Here is a 22,678-nt window from a genome sequence, read left to right on the forward strand (position 1 = left end):
AGAATCGCTAATCAATGTGATGGATGTGCTTGTTTTTGAATGTAAATTATCACAAAACGCGGCTCGATAGTCGACAAGCAAACGTGCATTTCATCATCCACCATCTGCAGTTGTCCTCTTTTTTTGATTTAATTTCTGTCACAGCTAACTAAGGTGCGCTAGCGGTTTTAGCGCACACAGCATTGCCATGTGTGCTAATCCCGCGCTATGCGCGAAAAACTAATGCCAGATCAATGGTGGCATTAGCGTCTAGCACACGCGCTAAAACCACTAGCGCAGCTTAGTAAAAGGAGGATAACTACTGCAAAAAAAAAAAATTGCTTTCCATTTGGGCCTTGAAAACTATCATGCCAAAGAATGATACTTGTCTGAGCGGTTGTATCCTTACACACACAGAGGCTCATAACATTGACAGACTCTTGTTTACGTGACACACATGTCTATTCTAGTGTATACTTATGAAGGAAATTTTTGAAAATAAAGTAAAATTCTGGAATCTCTCATGGCACACATGGAATCTCTTCAGGGCACACCACTGTGCCACGGCACACAGTTTGAGAGATACAGTTTTAGAGTATGCTTTTCAGCATAGCCCCTTGCATGTCTAAGTTGCTGGATTTCAGCTTTGAAAATGAGGAGTTTCTGCTACTGTTAAATGAAAAAGTTTTCAGACATGCACAGCTTCTTAATAACTACAGTATAATAACTTTTTATATGTGACTATCACAGTATATTCAGTAAATATGCACCACCATCCCAGGCAATTGTGTCTGAGACAAGTGAATTACTAACACCGCCCTCTAGTGATCAGGATTTGTAGTTACATGATGGGGGATTGTATGGTTTGTCTCTGAATCAACCCGCAGACATCTGGGATTAGTTGCTGGGGGCTTTGAAGTGGATGGTTTTGTGTTTCGGAAAGATGATTTGGGCAGGAAATGAAAAATGGTGCTGGAGCACAACAGAAGTAGCTTTAATATAGGTTGCACATTCATATCCTGCAGTTCTGTGTACATTGTACAGAGGAAAGAGAAAATGAGCACCAGCAAATTGTGTTTCGTGTTATTTGCTAAGACAAGGGTCGGCAACCTGCGGCCCCCAAGGCCATGGGAAGTATACACAGAAAACATCATCAACCAGAGTTTTGGCAACTTTGCAAATATTTTCTGAAAAGCTACACCAGCAATTTGTTTCCATCATTTTTAATTAAGATTTTGCTTATTTATTTATCACAGATGTTCTACAGAGCTCTGTGTATTTCTGGTTCTGACATTGAGTCCTTTCACTAAGCTGCGGTAAGCAGGTTAAAAAGGCACTACTGCGGATCCTGTAGTAGTTTTAGGACTAAATATCATAAGAATATGCAATCGTACTAAATTTAAGCACTTTTAATGATCATTTCACCCCTTTTAGGATCCTCAGAATTGAGCGCAGTAATCCTTCATGATTTCTTAGAAAAACTGCTCAAATCGTCATCGATCCTTTTTTAATGTTTTCATCTTTTTTTTCGTAATGTTATTCTAAATACTTTTTGCTTTTTTATTTAAATTACTGTATACTTAAAACGCCCCAAAATCAGGCACTTATCTTTTGTGTTAAAGTTCTATTGGCTTGGAACCTGTTTTAGGACTGGCGCACACTTCCCACGTGCTAAAAAATAGATTTAATTTTTTAGCGCAAAGGGTGTATTTGGGGGTTAAGAGTAAGTATGCCCCTTTACTAATCAGTTAACACAGCTTCATCGCCGTGCAGTAAACAATTAGTACATGGTTGGCACAAGAACCCTTTCTGCCTAGTACATAGGTAAGGGCTCACATGCTGGTGGCACATTGCTAATTTGGAAATTAGCATGTGGCCCTGAATTCAGAAAATGAAAATGCGGCCATTTTACAGCTGTGCTAAAAGTGGCTTCAGCATGTGAGAAGGCCACATGCTTAATGGCACAGCTCAGTAAAAGGGCACCATATTGCTGTAACCTGCTAGGGTAGTACTGACATTCATACAGCTCTCTTTGTGCTAAGAGATGTAGACTTTTCAGTCGGATTCAAAAACTGCTAGACTTTTCAAACATGTATTTATAGCCTTCCATGATTCAAGCAGGGCTGTGGAGTCAATAGACCAAACTTTCAACTCTAATGTCTCTGTTTTCCTACTGTCCAATTCTGACTCCTACTATGTAGTAAATCTAAGAGAAATTTGATTAATGACAGAAACACAAGATACTGCTTTATGTACAAAATTAGGACTAATACACAACAAAATGCATTTATTTAAAGTTTGAGCAAAGAACTTGAACAAAACAAATGCTGTCAAATGAAATATACAATAAAGAGATTAGATTCTTACCTTGCTAATATCTTTTCTAGTAGATGTCTCCGAAAAGATGGGAATATGCAGGTGGGCCTCCGTCAAATCCAGAGAGACCAGAAATTCCCCCAGTGCTACCGCCAATATAACTGACCGTACTGTCTCTATGCTAAGTGGAGAATTTTCAGCATCGCATTGATATATGTAAGATCTAGAATGGGTTTCCAAACTTCTGAGCCTTTCTTAGGCATTCCAAAATATATGGAGTATCTTCCTGAGCCCAAATCCTTGGATGGCATGGACTCTATGGCCTGAATATCTAACAACTGTAGGTATCTAACAGCTGTAGGTGCGACCTTGCTTGCTTTCTCTGGTTACCCTGCCAGGGAGTCTACAAACCAGTCTGTTAAAGGCTGGGCAAATTCATTATTGTAACTGCTCCAAAAGACCTCCAGAACCCAACGGTCTGACAAGATCTGCGCCCAAGCCTCCGCATACTCTGGAGCTGGTGTCATTGTGCTTTCTTGGAGGCTGAAGCAGGACAAGACCTGGAGGCTTGGTTCTGTCTGGGTACTGAGAATACCATACCATATTGATTTTTGTATTCCACAAATGTCAACTAGGAATCATTGCGGCTTACATAATATTAGAAATGATACAGAGGCATAGACATTGTACAGATGACTGCATAAGAAAGATCAGTGCAGTGAGGAAAATAGATCTGATTTCAGCGCTTTCCTGAATTGGAAGTAAGTAGGAGTTTGTTCATGAGGCTGTTCCAGATTTTGGGGCCTTCTTCCAGACCAGACACAGGGAGGAAAGAGGTAGCTTCCAGCGTTGGATTGTCCTCCAAGGATTGTGTGACCTGGATGGCGGAAGTGAGTCAGCTGAGTTTTCTCCGTATATGGCCTTATGGACCATGCATGCAATTTTGAACTGGACCCTGTCCTTGACTGGTAGCCAGTGTATTTCTTTAAGTAGTGGACTTGCCCTCTCAAACTTGATCTTGTGCAAGTTTAGCCTTGCCACTGTATTTTGGAGTAATTGTAGCATCTTAAGGTCTTTTTCAGTGATGTAACAGTAAGAGGGAGTTACATTAGTCTAAATATGGGAGGAGAACTGCCTGAAATTGGTCATGCTTAGGGCTGATCTAATTGTCCCCAGCTTCCTTAATCGAAAGAAGACCTTCTTGACCAGTGAGTTGAATCTCTGTCTTGACCCCTAGTAGGATCTCTGAGAGGAGGCTCCTCCTGAATACTGCCCAAAGTGCCTGGAACAATGAAAATTAGACCGCCCGGAGCCTCTTGAGATTTGCAGTATACTATCAGGTAGAGATTTTGGCCGATGATCTGCCATGTTGGCCATGAGATTGTCTAGCCCCTTTTTAAACATTTGTCTCTTGAAGTCTGCTAAGAGTAGCCTTGGAGGTGGAATCTTCCACCCATTGCCTGATCCAGAGTATTCTGTGAGCCAAGACCGAATAAGTCGAGACTTTACTCATGACTCTGATGATGTTGTAGGGAGTATTGGCCAAGTAATCCACTCCTGCTAATAGTAACTAAAATGACAGGTAACATATTGACTGCATAATTTATTACAAGCATTATCATCATTTTAATCGTAGCCAGATGACCCCATCATGACAATTTTACGTTTTCCCAGTTTGCTTGAAGACATTGGGCTCCTTTTATTAAGCCGCGCTAGCGGGGTTAACACGCGTGACTTTTCATCACGCGCTAACCCCTGCGCTGGCCTAAAAACTACTGCCTGCTCAAGAGGAGGTGGTAGCGGCTAGCGCGGCCGGCAGTTTAGCGCGCCTGACAGGGCGGGGTACATGAGTATTAAGCCGCCCGACTTATATTCGAGTCAACCATTATTCCTCCTTTTTGGGGGGGAGGGGATCTCGACTTATAGTCGGATCGACTTATATTTGAGTATATACAATACTTCTTTAGAATGCAGTTTGAAAACCAAGACTGGCCAAAAATATCCCTGCTGGGACTGTCTAAGTTGGCAGCTGTGAAAAACTAGGATATAAGTGTGTAGGAGGGGGAGGGGGAGAATTATGAACCTTCACCCACTCTAGTGGATTTTGGTTTGTTCTGGGTGTTAGCCTTCAGGCCTGCACTATTTTCCAGTGGCAAGATCAGAGCTGTCTGCAGAATTCTCAGAACTGTCTACTGTTGTAAGAGGAGAGAAGGGAAAGGGGAAGATGCAAGCTTTAGTTTTCTTTGGGAGAAATCAGTGGTGAAAAACAGCAACATCCTTTGGAACCTCCATTTTGTTTTCCAGTTAAATCCTGTCATGGACCGATGTGCAGAATTAGAGCAGCGATCTCTCTCCTGAGAGGTCTGGCAGCAGCTAACAGCACGAGAAACAGGAGTGAGGTGAATCACGCTGCAGAAATGCAGCACCAGGCGGGTTCCCAAAGCTGTCTGTCAGAAGTGGATGCATACAGAGGGTTGGGAGGGAGGAATATTCCAGAAAGTGCTGATTGATCAGGCTGCCTTTAGTAGTCTGAGTGCAACAGTGAATGGCATATTGATAAAGAACTCAAAGTGGTATTGTGTTTTTCATGGGTTTCCCTGTCTGTTTCCATGGACACAAAGACGCACTTCCTGTCTCTAAGTACTGCCGCTGCCCTCTGATTGCTCTTCTGTGGTTTCATTCACTAGTAATGGGGAAAGCATTCAGAGACAGAATAGCTTCCCCTTTTGAAATGGCTTTGATTCAGTTTAGAGTAAAAATAAATAGATAAAAACCCCATTAAGCTAATGCAGCGTTTTGTCAATGACCACCAGATAGATACCAATTCTGTGTGTAAGGTCGGAAAGTGCTCTTCAGCTTCAGTATTAAAACTTGAATCAACTCTTATACCCAGCCCTTTTAGTCCTTTAGGGCCACCCACAGTGGCCTACAAAAAAAAATGTAAACACAGTTTCATAAGTAGACAATATGATAACCATACTAATGTGACTTTTTTTTATTTTGGGGGCGGGTGGGGGGTAGAATGGGATAGATAGTAGGAAGGGAGAAGTTCTTGGTACGTTTTTTTGCACTGACCCGATGAGGATTTATTGAACAGCTAGTAGTCACAGATATTTGTTAGCCCGGCAGAACAAGACTGCGAACTGTGTTACTTTTAATTTCTTCACACTAAGGGCTCCTTTTATCAAGCCGCGCGAGCGGGGTTAATGCGCGCAACTTTTCATCACGCCTGTTCAAGGGAGGCGGTAGCGGCTAGCGCGGCCAACGGTTTACTGCTCGGTATTACATGCGTTAAACTGCTAATGCAGCTTGATAAAAGGAGCCCTAAAGGTTAAAATTAAGCATTTCGGGAGAGTCTGTGCGAAAGCCTATGGCATACTGTATCATGTGTACCAGTGACATTTTCAGACACAGGGGTGGTTTTTTTTTTCCATTTGAACTTTAGCATCTGAATGTTTATAGCAAAGCAAAATCTCTGGAGTTTTAAGCTAGAAAACGGAGATGCACTGTTTTTGGACCAGCTGCAGTGGCTGTAGCCAAAATTCCTCTCTAATCAAAACCTTTTCAAGTAAAAGGGGATTTGTGCAATACACATAAAGAACATAACATTATGAATTGTTAGCACATTGGTAATCTTTACTGTTTTTTTTTTTCCAGACCTTTGAAGTTGAAAGATTTTTGTTGAATTTGGCGGCAACTCTTATTTGCTAAGGATTTAGAGCAGTGTTCCTCAACTACCGATCTGCGATACGATTGATGCGGCGTTATCTTCGGGCCGGCTCACTCTTCCTCACTGCCGCAGTGCAGAAATCCGCGGGCAGCAGCTCCTAGCGTGTCCTGCATCTGAACCGGGAGCCTTCTCTCTGGCGTCGCAACGTCAGAGGGAAGGCTTCTGGGCGAGGCACAGGAAGCGTGAGGAGCTGCTGCCCGTGGCTTTCTGTATTGCGGCAGTGAGGAAAAGGGAGACGGCCCGAAGATAACACCGGGGGTAGCATAAAACAGCCAGGTGAGAGCAGGCCAGTAGGCAAGGAAGCATAATCTAATAGCTATGTCAAATTTTAGATTTCTTTAGATGAGTAGACTAATATCTGATACTATCTGCAAAGCTGCTAAATAATTTATGCCATGAGATGAATGCATACTTTTTACAGAGTTGCATCTAAAGTTCCCTTCTTTAGAGCACATCATAGTCATAGTAAAACATTCAAAAAAATATATCTACAATTTAAACAAAACAAAGGTAGGAGGAATGATTTTATTTTTGAATTTAGTGATTGAATTGTGTCAATGTTGAGAATTTACATCTGCTGTCTGTATGCATTTGTTTCTTTTTATCTGGGGTTGTACTGCATGCAGAGTCTTGAATCTTAGTGTTTCCTTTGTATATATTAGTACTTTTAGTTTTTAGTCCCGTATTTGCATAGGAGTTATCTGTGTTTTGGTAGGAATGAATGTTGAGAAGCATACAGTGTGCTTTGTGTAGTTTAATTTTGTGGTTAACCATTATGTGTTGTTAATCTATATATATAAAATCGGAGGTATGTATGTGTGTATGTGCCGCGATCACACAAAAACGGCTTGACCGATTTGAACGAAACTTGGTATGCAGATCCCTCACTACCTGGGGTGATATGTTCTGGGGGTCTCGCGGCCCACAACTCTATGTTGCTTGCTCAAGGGTGGGTTCACCCAAGAATTTATATGTTCTTGCTCCAGGAGGTGAAACTAAAATTGTTGTTTATAATCACGTTTTGCGTTAGTTGTATTGTATTCATTTTGTCAAATATTTCACATTATAATTTGAATATTGTACTTTTTATTAAGCTGTAAAAAAATAATTTCATTCACCACTATAAAGTATCTTTATTTGAATCCATTTACAGTGTTATTGCTATAATTAAATACCCGTGCAACGCCGGGGCATCAGCTAGTAAGATTATATTGTGTGTATATATGAAAAATGAATGGAAAAAATAGTGTTACAATTAGTACTATTATGGGGGCGGGGTCTGGGGCGGAGATGGGCGGAGGTCTGGTCCACGACTTAGCCCAGTGTTCTTCAGCTGCCCGTCCGTGGACTGGTACCGGTCCTCAAAATAATTCTTCTATTTTCGCCAACCCACAGGTGTAAAAAGGTTGAAGAACACTGGTTTAGAGTTTAAATGAGGCTGAGTTCTTGAAGACCCATTTAGACGAGCAGATGATACATACAACTTTACTCCTTTGGGGACTTCTGCACAACTGTGCAATACAGAACTTGCACAAAATTCTGCTAAGTTGCCAGCTTCGGGTCTATATCCTCCTTCCCTGCAGTGATCATGAGGCAGGAGGAGGAGAAAGTGAACTACCATATTTTTCGCTCTATAAGACGCACCTGACCACAAGACACACCTAGTGTAGAGGAAGAAAAACCAAGACAAAAAAAATTCTGAACCAAATGGTGTACCTTGTCCCACCGCCCTGCCCTGTACCCTGTCCCCCCTCTAGTGGTCTAGTGGTAGGCAGGGTCCCCCGCCATACCTTTTAAAAAAAAATTTTGGTGGTCCAGCGCTGTAAGTGTAAAGCAGAAGAGGATGCCAGAATTTACCTCCCTCGAGACCAGGTCTGGAAGCCGCCAGGACACATAGGTGCTTGAGCCCCTGGGCTTACTGCTGCAGCGATATCCCTCACTGGACAGCTGCCTCCTCTTGTGGCAGAGCAGTGCAATAGGTAGGTGCAAACTTTACGTTCTGCCTGGCCCCGTGCCACTCCCTGAATGGCTGCCATCAGTTCTCGCAGGGCTCCAAGTGCACCTGGATAAGCTGCCTATACACGTTACGTCTTATGAACTCCAGAAAGAAGCTCTCTTTGGCACAATACAAATACTACGGCAAGCATTGACAGTAAATTTGAGAGCCTGAGATCACACTCCACATACCCCGGCTTAGGAGTGAGGTTCATTTCTGTTGTGGTATGCACACAACTAACCCATTTGGAGAAATTGCTCCCCCCCCCCCAGGAGAGTGTTAGACCCTTGGACGACTTGGATAATAGTTAATGGACATCCTCCAGGAACTTGCACAAACTTACACTACTGGCCATAACCTAGTCCCCCATAGGCAAATTCTACTGCTTATTGTGTGCTTATTCTTTAAACTTGGTTTGAGGTGAGGTCAACTGATATGTTTGGGGTTTTTTTTGTTACATTTTGTAGACATGTTTGAGATGTCTTCTGAATTCTGTGAAGGATAAGCATAAGAGAATGCCTGAATCTCATAAATTTGCTGTGGCTAGAAAGGGAACCACTTAATGCCACACAGTCAATACATGTTAATTTGTAGGTTAATGAACATTTACATATTTTTAATGTTCCTAAATTAATTTAAAGAGGGGCTAACAAATTCACATCTCTATTTTACACCTAATATGTGCTAACAGCCAAAATGAACATCTGTTAAGTGTAACACCTCTACATTGGCTGTTTGGAGGCATTCCCAACATTTTGCCATTCAGTTAACAACCAGAGGATATTCTTTAATGGATGCTAGCTACTGGCAGATAACATGAAGCAGTTAGCTACATCTTTTGAGGTAGCAAAAGTGCAGAGCATTTCTTGCCATGTTAACCACTGTCTTAACTGGAAGACACTTTATCCCAGGACAAGCAGGCAGGTATTCTCACTAGTGGGTGATGTCATCAGACAGAGCCCCGGTACGGACGTCTCACAAGCACGTGTTGCTTGTAGAAACTTAAAGTTTCTAGATGCCCGCACCGCGCATGCGCCGGTGCCTTCCTACCCGGAGATCCGGGCGTGTCTCCTCAGTTCTTTCTTTTCCGCGGAGCTGAGAAGTTCAACTTCTTCATGCGCTAGCTGAATTCAGTTAAATTTGCCTTCCTTGTCCGCGTTTTCGTTTTCGTTTCTTTTAATTACTTTAAACAGTTCTTTTCTTTTTCAAAAAAAAAAAAAAAAAAAAAGGAGAAGATTATTTCCTCCGGCGGGTCGAACGGGCCGGCCACGTGGCTCAGGCCCACGGGCTTCGACCTCGCGGCAGAGATTTTCCGGCCTATGTCCCGGCCAATCACCGGTTTTAAAAAAAAAGTGCAGCAAGTGCCAACGCGCGATTTCACTCACGGACCCTCACTGGCGCTGTTTGCAGTGTTTGGGCCCTGACCACATCCCGAAATCGTGCGGGCCTTGCTCTACCCTTACGGCACGCTCATTCAAGCGGCGTTGCCTATTGTGGGAATCGATGTTCAAGATGGACGCAGCTAAGGATCCCTCAGCCTCCACTTCATCTGATACCTCCCCGGTGCGGGCGAAACCGGCATCGACTCCTCCTGCATCGAGTGCGGCGAAACCGGCATCGCTCGCCCCGACACCATCCACGAGCTCGACGTCGGTGCCTGCCCCGGTCTCCTCGGTTCAGGTACCTCTTCCTTCCACAGTGCCACCAATGGTCATCAAAGTGCCGAAAGCTACTAAGCAGAAGCACTCGACCTTGAAGGAGCGCGATGTCCGTGCAGGAGGACCCCCTTTCGGTGCGGATCCCTCCCTATCGGCTTCGCTACGGTCCGTGCTGGAAGCTCAATTCGTTGAGCTCATGCAGACCATCGGACCCGGGCTCATCGCTGCCATACAGGGTGACCTCCCGGTACCGGTCCAAAGGGGCGGTCCGCCCCCTCCCCCTCCCCCACACCGTTCGACCTCGACAACCGACGAGGACGAACGAGGGAGGGCGGCGATACCCACGCGGCAAGCCTCGCTTACCGACATGCCGCCATTAGAACCCATTACGCCTCCGCGCCAACATGGGACCAGACCTTCGATCGATACTCGAAGCCCTGGGCATAGTCAGGAAGAGTTCCTCCGTACTCCTTACCAGACTTGGGTAGCGTCGCAGGAACCCGCATCGCAAACCCAGTGGCGATCCACTGCTTCCAGCCCTATCCACTTGGGGACCTCGGGAGACCATGCGATGCACAGACGATCCCGATCCCCGTCCCGCCACCGAGACGGACACCGATCGAGACACTCATCCTGGCACTCCTCACGCTATTCGGAGGTGTCACCGCAGAAAAAACTGCAACGTAGGGGATACTCCTCATCAGAGGCGTCCCCTCCGAGGGGCCCAGAGTACGAGGAGACACCGGTGCCCGATTCTCCTTGTCACTCCCCGATGTCCACGGACCTGGAGGCCTCCTCCTCCGCCAGCCCGTCCCACAGACCGACGCTGGCGGAACAATTATCCTTTTCATCATTCCTCCGACAAATGGCGGACGATCTGGATGTGACCCTTGACACGGGCTCCCGATACTCCAAAGAGTATCTGGACACCATGCATTTACCTAACCCCCCAACGGAGTCGCTTCGGCTCCCCCTGCATAAATTACTGGACCAGACCTTCATGCAGTGCTTCGAAACGCCGTATTCCATACCGGCGATCCCTAGCAAACTCGATGCTCGATACCGCATCGTGCACCATAAAGGGTTCGAGGGCCCCCAACTCTCCCACCAATCCCTGCTGGTCGAGTCCTCCCTAAAACGCTCTCATCCCTCCCAGGTCTACGCCTCTGTACCGCCGGGCCGAGAGGGGAGAACGATGGACAAATTTGGTAGAAAATTCTACCAAAACTCCATGATGGCGTCACGGGTGCTAAACTACAACTTCTTTTTCTCTTCCTATTTGGAGTTTTTCTTGCCGGTGCTCCGCAAGTTCACTCCGTTCATAGACAACCAAGCTCGATTCGAGTTCGAGGAAGTGGTAGCCTCCCTCTCCCAATTACGCCTCCAGCTGATGCAATCCTCCTTCGATGCATTCGAACTCTCGGCACGCGCCGCCGCAAGCGCGGTAGCGATGCGTCGCCTGGCATGGCTCCGTACCATCGATATGGACCCCAACCTTCAGGACAGACTCGCCAACGTACCATGTGCTGGAGCTGACCTGTTCGATGAATCTATCGAAACTGTTACCAAGAAGCTGTCGGATCACGAAAAATCCTTTCAGTCCATCCTGCGGCCTAAACCCAAGCCTCAACAGTCTCGACCTCCCAGGCCACCCCTGATTTACCAGCGGCGTTACATGCCCAGACAAACGCCTGCTGCGAGGCAGCCTGCGAAGAGACAACCTCCCCAGAAGTCTCAACAAAAACCTCAGCCACCGGCCGTACCTAAGGCCCCCCAGCCCTTTTGACGCCCCCCCCGGGAGCATAACCTCGGCCTCTCCCATAGGGGGCCGCCTCCATCTTTTCTACCATCGATGGGAGGCCATAACTACGGACCTATGGGTCCTCACCATCATAAGAGAAGGATACTCTCTTCAATTCCACCAGGTCCCTCCGGACCATCCCCCAAGAGAGTATCCTTCAAGCTCGACGCAGACCGCCCTTCTTCTTCAGGAAGTCCAAACCTTACTCCAGCTTCGGGCTGTCGAGCCGGTCCCGTCAGACCAATTGAACCGAGGGTTTTACTCCCGGTACTTCCTCGTCCCGAAGAAAACGGGCGACCTGCGACCCATTTTAGACCTTCGGGCCCTCAACAAGTTCCTGGTCAAAGAGAAGTTTTGCATGCTGACTTTGGCTTCTCTATACCCCCTCCTCGAGCAGAACGACTGGTTATGCTCCCTGGATCTCAAGGAGGCCTACACTCACATCCCCATTCACCCGGCCTCCCGAAAATTCCTCAGATTTCGGGTGGGAAATCTGCACCTACAGTATCGAGTGCTACCATTCGGCCTATCTTCATCCCCCAGAGTCTTCACAAAGTGCCTGGTGGTAGTGGCCGCAGCACTCCGGGACAGGGGTCTACAGGTATTCCCATACCTCGACGACTGGCTCATCAAGGCCCCGTCAGCCCCAGAGGTCACTTCGGCGGCCGTGGCTACAACCTACTTCCTCCAGAATTTGGGCTTCGAGATCAACTTCTCCAAGTCTCATCTACAACCCACCCAGTCCCTCCCCTTCATCGGAGCGGTCCTGGACACCACCCGACTCCGAGCATTCCTACCTCGGCAACGCATGGAGTCTCTTCTTCATCTCTGCCAGTCGGTGTCGACTCGCCAAACCCTACCGGCGAGACAACTGATGGTGCTCCTGGGCCATATGGCCTCCACAGTGCATGTGACACCCTTTGCCAGACTCCACCTCAGGATCCCCCAGTGGACCCTGGCATCACAGTGGAATCAGACATCCGATCCACTATCCAAACGCATCTTAGTCACACCTGCTCTTCGGCAGTCTCTACTTTGGTGGATGACCTCTTCGAATCTATCCAGAGGTTTGCTGATGCACTCTCCCCCCCATCAGAAAGTCCTCACGACCGATTCGTCGAGTTACGCATGGGGGGCCCATCTGGAGGGTCTCCGCACACAAGGATTCTGGACCAATGCGGAGAGACTACACCAAATCAATCTACTGGAACTCAGAGCCATCTTCAATGCGCTCCAAGCTTTCCAACACCTACTCCACGACATGGTAATCCTCATTCGCACAGACAATCAGGCCGCCATGTATTATATCAACAAGCAAGGAGGCACGGGCTCGGCCCTCCTTTGCCAGGAAGCTCTACGAGTCTGGGACTGGGCGGTGCGCCACAACACCCTACTCAGAGCAGTATACATCCAGGGGGAGAACAACGTCTTAGCAGACAAACTAAGCCGTCTGCTACAACCGCACGAATGGACTCTCCATTCCAGCCCCCTTCACCAAATCTTCACGCAATGGGGGACGCCACAGATAGACCTCTTTGCGGCTCCCCACAACGCCAAACTGCCTCAGTTTTGCTCCAGGATTTACACTCCTCATCGCCTCGAGGCAGATGCTTTTCTACTGAACTGGGGGAAACGATTTCTATATGCGTTCCCACCATTCCCGCTGATCCAGAAGACTCTGGTCAAGCTGAAACTCGAACGGGCCACCATGATTCTAATAGCTCCTCGGTGGCCCAGACAACCTTGGTTCTCCCTCCTACTTCAACTCAGCAGCAGGGAACCAGTACCACTTCCAGTGTTTCCTTCACTACTTACTCAACATCAAGGATCACTACTTCATCCCAACCTGCAGTCTCTCCACCTGACAGCTTGGTTCCTCTCAACGTAACCCCTCACCAATTCTCACAAGAAGTGAGGGAGGTCTTGGAAGCTTCCAGGAAGCCCGCCACTCGACAATGCTACTCCCAGAAATGGACCAGATTCTCCTCGTGGTGTGTTTCTAAGTCAAAGGAACCTCAGCGAGCTTCCTTATCCTCCGTGCTGGACTATCTCCTACACCTATCTCAATCTGGGCTCAAGTCCACGTCCATACGAGTCCATCTGAGCGCTATTGCGGCGTTCCACCAGCCTCTACAAGGGAAACCCCTCTCGGCCCATCCGGTGGTCGCCAGATTTATGAAAGGACTCTTCCATGTTAACCCTCCTCTCAAACCACCCCCAGTGGTTTGGGACCTCAATGTAGTCCTTTCCCACCTCATGAAGCCCCCGTTTGAACCACTCAACAGGGCCCCTCTGAAGTACCTCACCTGGAAAGTGCTTTTCCTTGTAGCCCTTACGTCCGCTCGCAGAGTCAGCGAACTCCAGGCATTGATGGCGGACCCACCATTCACAGTATTCCACCATGACAAGGTGGTCCTCCGCACTCACCCGAAATTCCTGCCTAAGGTGGTCTCCGAATTTCATCTCAACCAATCCATTGTACTTCCAGTATTCTTCCCTAAGCCTCATTCTCACCACGGAGAATCGGCCCTTCACACTCTAGACTGCAAACGTGCCTTGGCTTTCTACCTGGATCGCACCAAGCCACACAGATCCACTCCTCAACTTTTTGTCTCCTTCGATCCTAATAAGTTGGGAAGACCCATATCGAAGCGCACCATCTCTAATTGGATGGCGGCTTGTATCTCTTTCTGCTATGCCCAGGCTGGATTATCACTTCCTTGTAAGGTCACAGCCCATAAGGTCAGAGCAATGGCAGCCTCAGTAGCATTCCTCAGATCAACACCAATCGAGGAAATTTGCAAGGCTGCCACCTGGTCCTCGGTTCACACATTCACCTCACATTATTGTCTGGACACCCTCTCCAGACGGGATGGACAGTTTGGCCAAACAGTATTGAAAAATTTATTCTCTTAAGTCGCCAACTCCCCCTCCATCCCACTGAGGTTAGCTTGGAGGTCACCCACTAGTGAGAATACCTGCCTGCTTGTCCTGGGATAAAGCAATGTTACTTACCGTAACAGTTGTTATCCAGGGACAGCAGGCAGCTATTCTCACGTCCCACCCACCTCCCCTGGGTTGGCTTCTCAGGCTAGCTACCTGAACTGAGGAGACACGCCCGGATCTCCGGGTAGGAAGGCACCGGCGCATGCGCGGTGCGGGCATCTAGAAACTTTAAGTTTCTACAAGCAACACGTGCTTGTGAGACGTCCGTACCGGGGCTCTGTCTGATGACATCACCCACTAGTGAGAATAGCTGCCTGCTGTCCCTGGATAACAACTGTTACGGTAAGTAACATTGCTTTCCCTGCTCCCTTCTTGTTAGCTATTAACCTAGGAATTGCCTCACTCGCTTTCCTTGATGGACTCTTGGTTCCCGTATGTTACTTCCAGATCACTTTGGTCGACCCAACAATCCCTTCTTGCAAGTCCCTCCATTCGGCAAATATTTTATGACACAACCCGAAAAACAATTCTTACAGTGGTGGCCCCAACGTTGTGGAACTCGTTGACACTCATGCTGAAGCAATAATCTAATTCCTCTAAATTTAAATCAATGCTTAAAACCTTTCTCTTTTAAAGAGGCGTATGAGACCTAGACCCAGAGCGTGACATAAAATTTGTAGCATATCCTTTTGTTTTTTCCCTCCCCACCGCTTTTTAAAATTTTTTTTAAGCAGTGTAATCCTACCTTTTTTCCCTTTTGTATCTGGTGTAGCTGTTTAAGTGATTTGTCTAGCAATGTATTCCTATATGTAACACCCCCTATTTTATCGTTTTTTTAAATTTTTAACATTGTATGATGTAAACCGCTTAGGAATGTAAAGCGGTATATCAAGCAATAGTAAACGTGAAACCCCACTGACCCTCACACCCGCCCCCCCCCCTGTGCAGCATCTTTCCATTTCCCCCTCCCATCAGAACCTCGCTGACCCTTCCACCGCGAAACTGACATACCTTCCTCCAAAAAGCAGCGTCGGCAGCACTTTAAACAGGCTGCTTCGCGGTCTTCTCCCGCTGGGTCCTACCCTCTGACGCATCACTCTTTATGTACTAGGTTGAAAATAGTTCACTACCCTTTCTTTCAGCAGTTTAGGGGTGGCTTAAGAGACTTTGCTACCTGAGATGGGGCCTTTCAAAGCTCTGGTTAAGGGGGGGGGGGCAGTGTTGGTCAAAGTACTTAAGGAGAGGAAAAATCCATGTATTTTTAAATAGTAAAGAAAAAGTACAGTGAAGTACAAATGTTATTGCCTAATATAATACTTTTTGAGTAAGAAGTAAAAATATTGAAACTATAATAAATGCAACTATTGTTAATGTTTTTATTTCAACGATTTTATTCTACATTTCAATCCACTTTGCTGTTAGTAAAACTAAATTTTGAAAATGACTGTCACTCATTCAAGCTAAAACTGTGAAAAGTTCCTTCAAATCAGGCCAGGCTGCAGTATTACTGTCTTTTGATTGAGTCTTCAGATATTAATCAAGGAAATCTCTATTTGAAAGACTTGACTTCTGTAATGCAAAGCATACTTTATCATCATCATTGTCATTATCATCGACATTAGAAGCAATGCTGTATAATCCATCACTTGCATCTTCCTCTTCCTTTTTGTTATCCTCAAGCTGGCCAATTACAAAGAAGGCTTTCACAAAGATGGAATCGTTGTCTGTTGTTCTAACAGTTTTTCATTTGATGTCAATCTCTGAATATCTTTGAGAACTGATATAAAAATATCAAATGTATAGGAACCCTTAGGGCCAGACAAGCCGGCTTCCTCTCTAAAGGCTATCAATCCAGTAGACATAAAATTTCCCTTGAGATGACCAGCAATCTGTTTTGGTAGAGATATATGTCTGTCCACATAGAATTGCTACCAGCTTAAGTTTCGTTCCCGCTTCAAAGCGACCCAACTTGTCACTATGTTTAGCTGGAGACCAGTACTCAGTTCTTATGGGCTATATTCACTGAACAGCAAAATTTAAGATGAAATAATCCATTGCAATAGCAAAATTCTGTTCCAGGTTTTGCTGTTTGATTTGGTTTACTGAGGAATAATTTACATCTTTTTTTTTTTTTTTTTGCTTTTACTTTTTACTCTTAACTTCAAGCATAAGATATAACTAGGTAAAAGTAGTAAAAATTGGTGAAATTATTACTTCAGTAAAAATAAAAGTAACAAATGTTATCCTATACTTCTTTACAAGTAAAAGTAACAACATTTTACTTAAGTAACATAGAAACATGATGGTATATAAAGGCCAAATGGCCCATTCAGTTTGCCCATCTGCAGCATCCACTATCTCCTCCCCTTCCTAAGAGATCCCACGTGCCTGTCCCACACCTTCTTGAAATCAGACACAGTCTCTGTCTCCACCACCTCTTCCAAAGAGCCTGTTTCTGCATTTACTACCTTTTCTGTAAAAAAGTATTTCTGTCGATTACTCCTGAGTCTGTCACCTCATAACTTCATCCTATGCCCTCTCAATCTGGAGTTTCCTTTTAGTTGAAAGAGACTCGCCTCGTGTAATTCTAGTGCAATGTGTCTAGTAGTCCTGACTGCTAAGGTTATGCATCTGAACCCACAAGCTGCTTGCAGAATGATATCACTCATCTTTCAACTCCGCTTCCTTCCCATTAGCACCATGGATTGCTCCTACAAGTTGCTCAGATGTTTTTCTGATCTGATCTGTAGTTTTATTATTTTGGTGTTTTTTTTCTTGTTGTTTTTAGTTTGAGGCTCAGTGCTCATAGGTTTCTTTTTGTTAGAACTTCTGCCTGGAAGAAGACAGACTTGCATGACAAAAGTCTGCTGCTAGCAGGATCAGCTCTCGGGGACACCTGTCTAGCCAGCCTGCTGTAATATTTTTGGAGCTCGGAGGCCGTCCCTAAGTAGCTGCTCACATCCCTGATTTATCAGGAGCTCGAGTGCAGATTGTTTGATTCCTTCTCGGCTTGGCTGGGATTAATAACGAGCCGACTGCATGGTTGCCAATATTTTTACATGGAAGCTGCTGAAAGAACATAAGAAATGCCTTCACCGGATCAGACCGAGGTCCATCAAGTCCGGCGCTCCGCTACTGCGGTGGCCCATTTAGGTTCTCTATTATGAAAACCTGAAATTACCGTATCCCTCAATATGATTTGCAAGAAGGTGTATATCCAACTTGTGCTTGCCTCTCTACTTTTGTGCATGTGTATATTTGCAAAATGGCTGCTCCTGCAACATTCGAGCAAATAAACATACAATCCTGTACATCCTTATATATTATTTTACAAAATATTTCATTTGGCAGTGCCTTTGTTAAATACAGGGAATATTTGAGCACGTCCTGGCCTGGAATTCTCAAACCCAACAGCCTATATAAGATGGACCTTATGCTTACAGAGATGCCAAGTTCCCCAGTTCCAGGTTGGAGATTTTGTTCAACCAGTCCTGGTTTTGAACTTGCATTCCAAAGCAGCGTGGGATTTGTAGATCTTGATCCTGCCCATTGAAATCAGCGCTGCGAGTCTCTTAATGCAGCAGGATAAGTGGTCAGAAATCCAGGATTGCCCCCAAATCTCCAGCCTGGAACTAAAAAGGTTTTACGCTAAAGGAATTATGTGCTAAAGTTATCAAATACTCAGTGCAGTTACATGCACAACTGAAAATTAGTGGAGTGATCTAGGGGTTAGAGCAGCTGCCCCAGTACCCTGAGGTTGGGAATTCAATTCCCAATGTAGCTTCTTGTGACTCTGGGGAAATCACTTAACACGTCACTGCCCCAGGTACAAAATAAGTACCTGTCTAAAATATGTAACCACACAGAAAAACAGTAGATCAAGTCCCATCCTCCCCCCAATTATATCCAATTGTGTAACATTATCTCCTAATTTAACAATTAAGTTACATGTGTAACTTTCACATGCAGTTTTCCACAGTAAGGGCCCGATTCTTATATAGCACCTAAAAAATTGATACTCATCATAACAGCACTTAGTGCAATACTATAAAAGGCGCATGCCATATAGTAAATCATGCTTAGCATTTAGGCCAAGGGAAAACCAGGCCTAAATACCTGCACCTCTAAGTTGTGTCCAGATTGAGCGTATTCTATAACAGTGCATGTTGACAATCCACCCATGCTCCTACCCTGGCTGTGTCCCTTTTCCAGATTTGCAGAATGGAAATGACTCGCACCACTTTTTAGAATGCGTCTCTCAATCTGTGCTTATAATTTCTATTTAGTGCCAATTCACATCATTTATTAGTTGCTTATTATGAGTGTCAGTTGGCAATGGCGTACCTAGGACATGCGACATCTGGGACCAATCAGTTTTAACCCCCCTCCATATAAAAGGAATCGGAGGAGCACCCCCTAAGAGCTGCACCCGGGACAGACTGCCCCCCACCCCTCTTGGTATGCCACTGCCAGAGGAAGGGGATTTGGTCACCAAAAGTTAGTAAAAAAATAAGTACAATAAAGATTACCTTATTTCCAACATTTATCAGTACAGCTACAATACTACTTTATTCTAAAGCAAAAAAAAATCTACCTTTTCTCTACCGTTTCTGCTTTAATCATCGTCTTCACTGGCTTCTTTCCATCCAGTGTCTGACCTCTCTCTCTCCCTTCTATGCTGCATTTGCCCTCTCTCACTGCCCCTTTCATTGAGTGTTTGCCCACTCTCCTTTCCATATGGCATATCCCCTCTATGTCCCTTCCATAAACGGTCTACTCTGTTCCCCTTCTCTCTTTTGTACATGATACATTTTAGCTTCAATCCCTCTCAATTTTTCTCTCTCTGTCTCCACCTCCTCCCTTATGTTCTGTCATCTCTCTCTTCTTCTTTCCCTCCTTCCTTCCCACCCCATGATCTTGCATCTCTGTCTTTCCCTTTCCCCATGACCTGGCATCTCCTCTCCATCCCTTCCATCTATCGCCTCCCCCCCCCCCATGTTCTGGTTTCTCCTCTTTCCTTTTCCTCCCTCTCTTCTTTCTTCCTGGTCTAGCATCTCTGTTTTCCTCCCTCCATGCCCTGGCATCTCTTCCTTTCTCTCCATGGTCCGGCATCTCCTTTCCTTCCTTTCCCTCCCTCCCTTCCTTCCCTATGATCTGGCACCTCTTTCCACTCCTCTCCCTTCCCTGGTCTTCCTTCTCCCTCTCCCCAATTGGGTGCAGCATTTCTCTCCCCCTCCCTTCCTTTGTCAACCCCCAGTCAGCAGCGCAACATTCAGAAGGTGCTGTTCTTGCCGACATTGGCCCTTCCTCTCTGCTGGGTCCTGCATGCTTCCTGTTTCCACAAAGGCAGGACCCGGAAGAGAGGAAGGCCTGATGCCAGCAGAGAAGCAAATTCTGAATGCTACCACTGCTAGAAGATGTTCCCAGAGTTGGACCATGATGCTAGCCCTCGCTCGGAACACTCTCTTGGTATGCCATTGTCAATTGGTCTTGTTATACAATTTAAATTGTGTGCACAGATTGGCTGTACAGCGATTTGTGTGCGCAGTTTATAGCGCTGTATACAAAATTTGGGGGTAAGGGTGAAAATGGCAATGCAAGATTATTGAATTAGGGGAATAGTGGCCTGCTCATTTTCCTCCGGGTTTACCTTGTAAAGCCCTAAGAATCTTGTACCTTAGTAAACTGTTGCCACTAGTTACATTCTGATTTGCATTTTCTGAGCGAATATTGAATAGTCAAATTCCTTACTACAATTAATTTTTTTCTCTCTTTTTATTTTTCTCTCCATACAGGACCAGGGTAAAGTTGGAAAGTCTGGAAGATGCTTACATTTTGCAAGGAGATGACGACTCTCTTTCTGACAAGCACGGATGCCCAGCCTATGTGAGTCCGGAGATCCTGAACACGAATGGCAGCTACTCAGGCAAAGCAGCAGATGTGTGGAGTCTAGGCGTTATGCTTTACACAATGTTAGTCGGACGTTATCCCTTTCATGACATTGAGCCCAGTTCCCTCTTCAGCAAGATTCGCCGTGGGCAGTTTAACATTCCAGAGACATTATCCCCCAAGGCTAAATGCCTCATACGTAGCATCCTGCGCCGGGAGCCGTCAGAAAGGCTGACCTCGCAGGAAATCCTGGACCATCCTTGGTTTTCTACAGATTTCACTGCATCTAGTTCAGGATATGGTGCTAAAGAAGCGTCTGATCAGCTGGTGCCTGACGTCAACATGGATGAGGATTTAGATCCATTTTTTAACTGAGCACAAAGAAGGGTATTTAGTAGGTACTGGATGTGGCCACGTGAAGGAGTCCTTGACTGTATTAATCACATCCTGCATCGGCCTAGCTTGGTAGCAAGAGTTGTTCCTATCGAGTTCCCTAGCTTGAGAGGGAATGCCCACAAGGAATTATTATACCAATGTAGCATGGGGACACTTGGCGGGGTGGGGAAGAGGGGGAGGGGAGGGCTCTGCTAACCAGTTAATTGAATTTGGAGAAAAAGCAGCATGGAGCAATTGTAGCTTCTCACCTTATGGAGCCAAGGAGACTGCACATGCCAATTCCGGTGCAGCTTTATCACTTCTGTTTATTTGTTCCATTATATACTAGTTGCAGTTCACACCAGATTGAAATGTTGTGCATCAATATCCATCTTGGCATCGCACTGTTAGATATGTTTCTCCATTATTCAGAGGAGGTACAATGGGTTAGTCTTTTTTATTCTGATGGCACACATTGAAAAGGTTGTACGCACAGACTGACATGAAAAGTGGGTGCTAAAAAAAAGTTCAGTTTCTGTCTCTTGATAGGTGTTTTTCATCTCTTTCTTCTACATAAACTACTTAAAATTCTTGCCAGGAAATGGCATTTTAATGCTTTGTTCCCATAAGGGGAAGTAACTGTGTTTTTTTTTTTTTTTTTAACAAGCTGTTCTGTTCTGTGTCAAATGGTTCATTGCAGGAAGCTATTATATACTTCAGCCTTCCATCACTACTACTTAGTATGTGTGTATGTATGTATACATTCACATATACTGAAAACAAATATATATATATACAAATCATTTGAACATAATAAACGGGGTTTGAAATACTGGCTTCCACATTTGCCATGCTGCACTTAATAGCTACAGGGCAAAAATGCTCTTAGACTAAACGGTGCCTTTCCTTGCAGTGGGGGTGGGGGAGGGGAACAAAGCAAAAAAAATGTCAAAAGTGGGTTTTCCTCTCCTATTTGGTCTGTAGAAGGCGATGCGTTTCCTTATTTTTTTTCTAATTACCAAAACCCTAATTAATTGTTTTTTTTTGGGGGGGGGGATTCTCAAAGGCACATAGTTAAAGTAAAACGGAAGGGCCTGAATAGCAATAGATTCAGATAGTACAGGGTGCCGGTGCCTTACACTTTTGCACTGTAAGCCCTGATTGAACTAGCCCGTTGGGCTGATTCAGGGTTTACACTCGCGTAAAGCACTCCGTGACGGTCAACATTTTTTTTGTTGTTGTTGAATCGGCACTTATTTCATAGCATATTATAGTCTTAAAAGGCAAAAAAAAAAACAAAACACAAAAAAACAACCTAAAATCTTTGGTTCTAATATAAAGGCAAGGGTATTAATAAGCTGATTATTGTAATACAGATAACTCCCCATAAAATACACATACATTATTATGCACCTTGTATTGTCAAGAATTATATGGTATTTATTGAGGAAAAAAAATGTCACAGTAGTGATGTATTAAGCCAGTACTTCAATTACGGGTTGACTTAGGATGACATGTTACATGCTGTAGTTAACATCTTATTTTGTGTGTGTATGTTCAGGTATTTCTGTCCCTGGATAACTTTTTTTGTTTGGCTTTTCTAGGTAGGATATTTTTTTGTTGTTTTTAAATTTAGATTGGCACATGTTTTTATTACCGCTTTTTATATTGCTATATGATATTGAAATCTCTCAGCATAAATATTTGTGTTTTCTAGTACCTCAGTTGTTCTGATTATACTGCCTGTATATGTTTTGTGAAAGTGGTCCTGTTTTTTGGTAGGTACATGTGGACTCTGTAGTATGTAAATGTTACTTGAATTTGTGCTTTAGAGTATGTGGCATGTGCGTTCCGCTACTTGGCATTTGACTATTGGACACTATCCGCCTGCCTTGCAGGGAAGATTTGGTGCAGATCTACAGAAGTTGGTTCATGGTTCTTGATCAAGAGACAAAGCTGCAGCTGACCTGCCTGGATTCTATTTTGGT

General features: G+C 45.1%; 1 protein-coding gene across 2 annotated transcripts in view; it reads left to right on the plus strand.

Moving 5' to 3' along the window:
- Positions 1–22,030, plus strand: part of TRIB2 (tribbles pseudokinase 2) — a 66,214-nt gene extending 44,184 nt beyond the window's left edge. For both annotated transcript variants that reach the window (XM_033939729.1, XM_033939726.1), the window contains exon 3: positions 20,222–22,030. In XM_033939729.1, the coding sequence (XP_033795620.1) occupies positions 20,222–20,690 (469 nt within the window). In that variant the 3' untranslated portion in view covers positions 20,691–22,030. The remainder of the gene's footprint in view (positions 1–20,221) is intronic.
- Positions 22,031–22,678: the final 648 nt, after the last annotated feature.

This window comes from Geotrypetes seraphini, chromosome 3 (assembly GCF_902459505.1).
Source record: "Geotrypetes seraphini chromosome 3, aGeoSer1.1, whole genome shotgun sequence".
Classification (NCBI taxonomy): domain Eukaryota; kingdom Metazoa; phylum Chordata; class Amphibia; order Gymnophiona; family Dermophiidae; genus Geotrypetes; species Geotrypetes seraphini.